Here is a 9,397-nt window from a genome sequence, read left to right on the forward strand (position 1 = left end):
GGCCTGACAGGGCATCATCACAATATGGTAGGGGCGTAACATTTCCGTCACACGCTTGAGGTATTCGGCCAATCATAACGCACTGGATAGCTGGCCAATCAGAGCACACCTCGCTTTTTCAGACCGATGAGCTTTGTAAAAATCGACGCGTTTCAGAAAGGCGGGGCATAGAGGAGGAACAATAATGTACAGTATGTGGAAAATAATGTGTTTTTTGAACCTTAAACTGCATAAACACATTTCATTACACCAAATACACAAAATACTGTTCTTTTTAGCAGCATCATATGACCCCTTTAATATTAACAAAACAAAAAATATATATTTTATGCAAAATAATCTGGGTTTCGAAAAGTGACTTGGACATTTTCTTGTGAGATGCACCATGTCAGTGTATTTGCTTGGTCATGGGTTTTAAAATGATTGAAGGCTCACCTCCCTGGGCGTTCTCACTGAGACGAGAGTAGGCAGAGATCTCAAGGCGGGGGATGCATCTCTCGATGGACACCCAAGTGTAGGTTTCAGGGCACAGGAGGTCTGAAGGCCGGTACTGACCCTATAAATGCAAAAACAAGTGGAAGTGCTCGGTCAGTGTCCTGGTGTCAAATGCTGTATTATTTGCTGTAAAACCAGGAGAAAAAAAGAGGGGAAAAGCACATTGAGTTGCGTGTGTTTTAGGGCGCTGCTGATAGTCATACAGAGCCAAACAAATCACACACACACCATTGTGACCGCAATGTAAACAAGCAAACGCCTCAGCGCAGATCCTTGCATCGCTTCAAACACAGCTGAGCCATTTCTGGCGGAGGCAAAAGTTCAGTGACACGCTGCACGTACGGACACGCACCCGCACGCTAAAGCCTGCACAGCTTATGAGGGTTTAGTGCAGCATTTGGTCAAACGAGAAACAGCCTTGTTAAAGTCCCACCATTACTGACAGGATTCGTCTGTCATTATCCTGCAGTGGAAACTATGTGTCCTGTTTTTACAAGACGGACAACATGGGAACGAGGGACCCTGTGGAACGTGCAAATAAAAGGCATTTTGTGGGGCGGCGATATGTTGGGTGAGTACTCATGAGGGAAAGGTTTTCACACTCGTGTTCATCACTCTGTCATCAGCGGACTATATGGAGAGCCCTAAAGAGTGCGGTGACTTATTCAGAGCAGACCGATGACAAGCAAGCGAGGGTCATTGGATTTGAAGGCCTCACCGAACAACACAAGAGAATCTGAATTTTTGAGCCTGCTGACTGATGTGTGCACATGTGTACAAAATTAAAGAAAAGAGAATAAAGCAAGTTCCACTAATGCATAATACAAACATCCATAAAACAGCATGGAATTATAACACACACACACACACACACACACACACACAAGAATAGTAATTCTACAGGAGTACAAAATGAAAAACAGGGTTTTTTTCTGTTTTGAAATAAAAGAGAGAGCTGTGCAGGTATAGTCAATAGTAATGGTCTTTTATTGAAAATTCTTAAAGGTACAGTAGCAAAAACAGTCTAATGCTAAATCACAACTGTTCTGGTGCAAGAAACTTTACAGCGGACAAGAAACGTTACAATGGACTTCAGGGGAAAGGACTAAAATGCTACAAAAGTGCAGAATATGACCTTTTTAAAGTGAAGGATGTGCTACAGATATTCGGATATGCTTAAGTTAAACGTCACACTCCACAGCTCTTAAATGTGCAGCTTGCGATCATGCTCTGGAAAGGAATCTTGGCTGCTGGTACATGCAAGAGCCTGTAAAGAGATTTTGCAAAGATGCAACTTCCATTATTGGGGAAACCAGGAAGTAACCAGAACAAACAGATGATACATTCAATAAGCCAAACTGAAAACAAGAGAAACAGACCATAAGTGTAGATTTTTTGTTCTTCATCATCAGCTAATTAAATAAAAACATCAAAAAAAGAAAGAAAAAGAGAAAGATATATATATATATAAGAATATATATATATGTGTGTGTTTATATATATATATATATATATATATAAATTACCTCATAATATTAGAATTACCTCATAAGAATCACTGTAGTCTGAAACAGTATACACTCCTCACACCATATGTTTGTTTTTGAGTGCAACTAGTAAAGACAATAGAGACACGTAACATGCAATAGAACGTCATGTCACGGCTTGTTTCATGATACATGCGATACCTCATTATAACTCGAGCTCACATTTCTGGAAAAATATTTCTTTTACCGTAAAAACGCAGTGCAGGAAACACTGTAGTTCGCACATACTTACAGAAGCCTGTGATCTCGGGGGAGTCAGAACGGTTTATGCAGAGGACACTTGGATAAAGGTTGTCAAAGAGTTAAGATGAGAGAGAGATGGAGTCTGGCTGGTCATTATCTCTGCGTCTGTTCCACTTCCCTGACGGCTCTGTTGGACACATGTCTCGAGGCTGAGCTCACCGCCGCACCAAAGGCCTTCTCTCCTCATAGCCTGTTCCTAAATCGCTCTCTAAGATTTGCTGTTTGCACGCTAGGGATATGCTGGTATAAAATTTTCATGTTGCGATTAATTGCTAATGCTTTTATTACGGTATACGGTATTATCACGATATTGAAATTTAGTTTAAAAAAAAGTGCTGTCATAATACAGTATAACAGGTTTAATAACTTTTTTCTTATAACAAAAATAACTGAACATTTAAATGCAATAAAGCAATACAGAAAAATGTATAAAGTTAAAAAGTTTTACACAGATTAAAGTGCAAAAGAACTATAAAGACCAATAGGTATCACTTTACAATAAGACCTCATTAGTTAACCTTAGTTAATGCATTAACATTCACAATGAGCAATAGCTACATTTACTACAGAAGTTATTAATCTTTGTTTAAAAAAACACAAGTCTTAGTTCATGTTAGCTCATTAAATAACACAGCTGCATTTTAACATTCTGTTATTAAATATTGGAATACCTAAGATTAATGAATGTTCAGAAGAATTTTTCATTGGCAGTTTATGTTAACTAATAAATTAACTAATGTTAACTAATGAAGCCCTAATGTAAAGTGTGACCGAACAATAAAGAATCAAAACACTTTCAAACAATATCTAGGGCATGTTGTAGTCCAGATTAAAATGTAAAAAAAGTTTGAAAATAAATAGCCTATTAAGTCTAAATATGTAAGTATGTGGCGCTGTGATGAACATCATAGCAAATACACAAATCTGAATGGCTATTTAAATCATTTAAACATGATTCAGAAACAGGAAGTAGTGCAGCTGCTTTGTTTACAGGGTTTCCGGGGTAACGGCTGCATTTAAATGAATTATTATTATTATTATTATTATTATTTCTGCAGTTTAGCGCCATCTGCTGTCAGAGAGTGAAAGTGCGCTTTCATCCAGAGCGTCTCTCACATGTTCCGCCATGTGCTTCACGTCCACGCTTGTTTACATCAGAGTGCGCACGCGTCTTTCACGCAGCATACAGCGGTGTTGTGCATTTTGACCAGTTGATGGGAAAAGTATTCTTAAAATGCATTCAAAATTCGGAATAATTTGTAATATATAATTATTCACGGTATTTAGAAGTGCCCACGATAACAATATCGTGCATATTCATTACCCTGATATATCGCATTACCGAATACCGGCACAAGTCTATTGCACACAAGTGCTTGCTCTAAAGATCACCATTTCAAAGAACACAGCAAAGTTTAACCAGCTCCTCGCTTTTAAAATTAGGGATGGGATTTTTCAGAAATTAAATGATTATGTGTCAGATTTCAAGTTCGCATTTAATGTGTCTAGCAACTTTGTTTGAGATGTCTATTAAAGGAATAGTTCATAAATGTTACAATTTTGTCATGAGATTCTGTCACTCTTTTCCTTAAAATTACAATGAATGAGAACTGGTGCAATAAAATTTCAGTAATGCAAAAATAGTTCACATCACTCACCAACATGCCTATGGGAACTAGAGAGAATGTCCGTGCAAAACATATGGACTATGTTTATGATGCTTTTATGATGCTTATTTTTGCAGAATATCCGCTACTGTTCAAAAGTTTGGAGTTGGTAAGATTTTTTGAATGCTTTTGAAAGATGTCTCTTTTGCTCACCAAGGCTGCATTTATTTGATCAAAAATACAGTAAAAATAGTAATATTGCGAAATATTATTACAAGGTAAAATATCTGTCTTCTATTATAATATATTTTGAAATGTAATTTATTCCTGTGACAGAAAGCTGAATTTTCAGCATCATTACTCCAGTCTTCCGTGTCACATGATCCTTCAGAAATCATTCTAATATGCAGACTTGCTAAAAAAAAAAAAACGGCTTTGAGTGCTGATTCACATGTACAGCTGAGAGAAAATAAAACGTGTGCTCATCATCATGACAACACCTCTCATGCTTTTATTACATATTTTATTAAGGTATTCTGTCCACATCTGTGGAACAATGCAGATGTTCCATAAACCACTAACAGAACTGAACGTCAAGAAAATCATTGCGTCTCCAAATCTTTTGTAAATCCATTCTTGCTATCTCTTGGTAACTTGATCGCGCTGACGCCCGTATCTAAAATGATAGCAGAGGGTATCATGGGATGCTGAAGACTAAAAAAAAACTATGAAAAAAGCCAAACGAGCAAAATCTAACCATGTGGAGCATATTTTTTTCCCTTCGCATCCATAAATCCATCAGTTCCGCTAGCTCAGCACACTGCTATCAGAGGAGGATGTGATAGCAGGGGGAAAAAAGCAGCAAGAAACGACATGCTCACTGTCCCATTCTTTCCAGCTGATCTAAAGCCAGTTTTGTCTTCTGCTGAGGCAGGATGTGGTTAAGAGTCTGAGGGTACGAACTCTGATCCAACATCAGTTCATAAGAGCAGGGGGGGGGGGATGAAGTGAGCTATGACGGCTGAAAAAACTAATTGAAACCAGTCCAATCCGTGTGTTTCTGTCTGCATTTCTCACTAAAAGAATGGCACAACGAACACAGCGCCATCCGTCTTCAAGTCCTCCTGCCAACCTGCTTTCACACGACAATGAAGGTAATGTTGACAGACGGCCCGCACTCGCTAAGGCTCACTGACATCACCATAGTGAGGAATACAGAGGATAAAGAAAAGAGAATAAGAACTGTGTTTGAGAAGCACCTTTCGTCATATTGCATGAATAGCTGTTTAAAGAGAATACACAATAATAAATCAGGAAGCTCCAAAAACATACACATGGATGTGGCTAGGACAGATGCAACGTCATGGACGACTGGATTAGATAAAAACCAATCAAGCTAAAGAAGAAACATGGATATGCAGGTATGTTTTGGTTTAATTTAGCGATGCACGAGTTATATCAATGACTCCAATTTCACATTTTTTCTAATTCTCTGCAATAGTCAAATTAGGTTTAAATTAGAAACAGATAACTGTTTTCCCACATATACTCAAAACTCATAACATAAAAATATACATAAAAATAATTATCACTGTATTATTGCCCAAAATATCTGTGCACCCTTTGTTTATTTTACTGAGAAGGCCTAATTGCTCAAGAGATGCTATGATATATTCCAATTTAATTCCTAAATTGGTAACACTAGTTTAGGAACCAATTCTCACTATTAACTAGCTGCTTATTAGCATGCATACTACTAACATATTGGCTGTTTATTAGTACTTATAAAGCACATATTAATGCTTTATTCCATGACCATATTCTAGATCCCTTAATCCTACCCAAACCTAAACTTAACAGCTACCTTACTAACTATTAATAAGCAGCAAATTAGGAGTTTATTGAGGCAAAAGTTATAGTTAATAGTTTGTTAACAGTGAGAATTGGTCCTCTAAAGTGTGACCCCTAATTTTTATTTGAATTTGAATTGAGGAAGCAAAAAGGATGCAGAATTGATCATTTGAAAAAAAAAATATATATATATACAATTAAACCCAAAAATGAATGTATCTGCAAAAAAGTGTAATGTTCAACTATGAAAGGATGTCTGTCAAGACAAATCTTGAATGTAGGAATGTTGAATACAACTCTAGAATGTTGAATACAAACTAGAAAAGTCTAGTTTGTATTCAACAGCATTCATAGTAAAGCTCCAAATGAACAAAAATAATAACTTTAAAACACATTAAAAAAATGTGAAAAGAAAGAAAGAAAGAAAAGAAAAGAAAAATAAAGACACTCAAACTAACCTAAAACCAAAAAGTATGGATTTGAAATATGGCCAGAAAACATTAAAATAATTATCGACTATTTGTGCATTTTTTATCCTCAGGTTAATCTACTGTACAGGTTAAATGCTCAAAAGATATTACATAAACTGAAAACACTAATTGCAATATAATATCGGTGTTTTTATATGAGAGGGATGTAAAGTCCTGACAAAAAAAAAAAGGCATTTGCTCCATTTTCACTTGCTCTAAAAACTGCGCCGCGGGGTCCATACCTGAGATTTATTAGAAGAGCAATTAATCAGGGGCATAAATCCTCAGCTTCACTGCTAGCTAGGAATCTAATCTGTGAAAGACAACACCTCAACTCTCGCTGTGGGGAGTGAAGATGTCTACACAAGCTGATCTGGGAGAGCAATGTCAACATTGACCTACAGAAAACAACACAAAAATGGTTTACACATCATAAAAGTCATTAAATGCTTTAAGTTCATTAATGTTATCATCTCAAACTTTGAATTCTAGTCAAACCAAAAAAATTAAGGATTTATTATTGAGGTCATGGATTTTCTTGCAAGTTTTGTAATTGTAGAACAATTAGCTGTTCTTTTCTAAATCTGTGGAATTTGTCACTGTCACTTACAAGATGCAGCTGAACCCTCAAATCCAGATCAGAACCACAAACTGGGTCTTAAAGGCCATTGTGGGCCACGAAGGGAACCCAAACCCTCCCACTGCGAGCCAAGGGGGTCTAAATAGCGGCAGGATGTCGGCTTTTCACCATTAACTATGATTTCATGCACATCTGGGGCCTATTTCCTCTGTAGAGGTCCATTTCGTTTTTTAGAAGTATTCATAGGCACTTACAGGCTGAGAAGACTCAATGAGAGAAACTAGATATTTAGACTTTCTGAAGAAAATGTAGACCATGCAAAAGGTGTCTGAACAAACCTTTAACCCTGAGTATGTGCAACAGTGGCACACATAGTAAAAGATAGAATTGTGTGCACTGCAGTCATGAATTCCAACTGCAACCTGTCTAAACATTTACCATACTGTCCACATTCCCTCCTGCTCCATAGAGTCCCGAACAATGCCTGGCCTATCCCTTCTGACAAAATGGCTAACACACGCAGGAACAAGGACAGGTCTCTGCTTTGACAGACACAAGTGCACACTTGCTTTCCTCCACTGCTATCTTATCTTGGCTTTGAGACACACACAAAGAGCAAACACAGTTGCCATGTTGTGCCTATTGTTTAAATCGAAGGTTACACACACAATTGACGAGTACAGATGAAATAGAGGCACAAAGTGCTAAAGAGGCGGGATTCAGATCAGGTGTTGAATGCTGTGGCCAGAAACATGCTCTACGCAAGTATGCAAACACAGACCTGTGGTTTTGCATTACAGCCAAAGGGGGCGATAGAGTTGCTTTCAAATATCCGTGCAATAAAACCATGCCAAGTGCTAATATTTACCACTAGAGAGTATAGTGCTGCAAAAATGAGTCCTAAAACCCGGAAACGAGTTTGCATTTTTGCGCCGTTTCCATTGCCTTTTGAATGTGTTTTTGGTTAAACGTCCGAAACAAGGTCTATGGTAAATACAAGCTCAAGATATTTTCACATTTCATTCAATGACATAAAATACATCAGTAACACCCTACTCGTGATTTTTAAGCTTTTATGTGTCTTGAAAAAGGCAGACAAGTGGCTAAATGGGACTATGGATCACAATAAACCGGAAAACTCCTCAACTCACTACACGTTTAAAAATAAATGTTCCTTGTTGGCATCTATGGTTCCATGAAGAACCTTTAACATCCATGAAACCAAATTTCCATTTCCATTGGACCAAAAGGTTCTTTGTAAAGTGGAAAAAGGTTCTTCAGATTATTCAAATGTTCTTAACTCCAACCAAAAATTATTCTTTTAAGAACCATTCACTGAAAGATTCTTTGTGGAACCCAAAATGGCATTGCTGCCAAAACCCCATTTTGGCACTTATTTTGGCGCCTATTTTTTAAAGTGTAGTCCTTTTTCACAGCCACATGCTCCTGCAAACTATTCTAACTCAAACTTTACAACTTGTCGATTATAAATAAACATCAAAGAATTATTGGAAGCTGACATTTAAGTCATGTGACCATCAAAATTAGTGAAGATTATCTTGATTAACAAAACTTGTAGGAATCATAAACGTTAGTTGGTCACACAACGTATTTTCTGCAATAATTCAAAAGCCAATGGAAACACCCGACTGGCTTTTTGTCAAGGGAACCAGGGTGATGCTAACTTTCAGGCTGGACTACAAAAATATCATCTATTGATTTAGGTTGTAAGATCTGTCTAGCATAAAAAAAAGGGAGGGCTGACCTGGACTAAGACCCGATGCTGCCCGATAGGTCAGTTAAACAGCGAGTGCATGTCTATACAAAGAAAACCCTTTTATTTTTCCTCAAACTAACCCTCTAGTCACTTTCTCTGGCATTCACGAACACCGCACAGATGGCAAGACCGCCCTGTTAGAGCTGACATCAGGGGAGACCTTGCTGAATGACACGTGTAAACACACTCTCACACAAACAGCGGTCGGACAGGGCTTTGTAAATGAGCAGAGGAGAGGTGCTCTCTGACAGACGTGTGTAAATAAAGATCCCTCCCTCTCCTTACATACTAAACTATGGCATGCATACAAAGTACCACACAGTGGTCCTCAGGAGAGCATCAAACCGCATTCAAAATTCAGATATTTACACAAACCTGCAGTTTAAACACACAAGAGTTGGGCGAGTCGTTTCACCTCACTCGACACATTACCATGGGACAGAATTCAAATAAACACAGTGTCCCGACTGCTAACTAATGCCTCCTCAGACATACACACACAAATACACGCTCACTTGTAGTGCCTGGCCGGGCTGTGCATCAGGGTTCCGTGGATGATGGGAAAATATTTTTACAGGATCACGTTTCAGCAGGGCAGCATGTCACAGGCGCAGCCTCCCGAGCCTCGTTTTATCTCTCTATCTTTTCTGTCGTTTATTGGCGGGTGGCTTAAGTGCTGTGGTCTTAAAGCCTTAACACTCACCTTCCTTAAGTGCTTTTCACTCCAGACATATCTGATCTGGCTAATTAGATGAACGCCCAAAAATAAAGCTTGTATGGAAATTAGCACCACATTTGTGCCACGTTTTTAACTACCAAAAAAAAAA

General features: G+C 38.1%; 1 protein-coding gene across 5 annotated transcripts in view; it reads right to left on the minus strand.

Annotated features, from left to right (window-relative positions):
• Positions 1-9,397, minus strand: part of ate1 (arginyltransferase 1) — a 94,777-nt gene that overhangs the window by 19,353 nt on the left and 66,027 nt on the right. For 4 of the 5 annotated variants that reach the window (XM_016544951.1, XM_016544950.1, XM_016544949.1 and 1 more), the window contains one exon: positions 436-556. In XM_016544951.1, the coding sequence (XP_016400437.1) occupies positions 436-556 (121 nt within the window). Of the gene's footprint in view, positions 1-435; positions 557-1,684; positions 1,763-9,397 lie in introns of those variants that run through there. The other variant, XM_016544953.1, reaches the window with a different exon arrangement.

This window comes from Sinocyclocheilus rhinocerous, unplaced genomic scaffold (assembly GCF_001515625.1).
Source record: "Sinocyclocheilus rhinocerous isolate Xijiao unplaced genomic scaffold, SAMN03320098_v1.1 scaffold790, whole genome shotgun sequence".
Lineage (NCBI taxonomy): Eukaryota > Metazoa > Chordata > Actinopteri > Cypriniformes > Cyprinidae > Sinocyclocheilus > Sinocyclocheilus rhinocerous.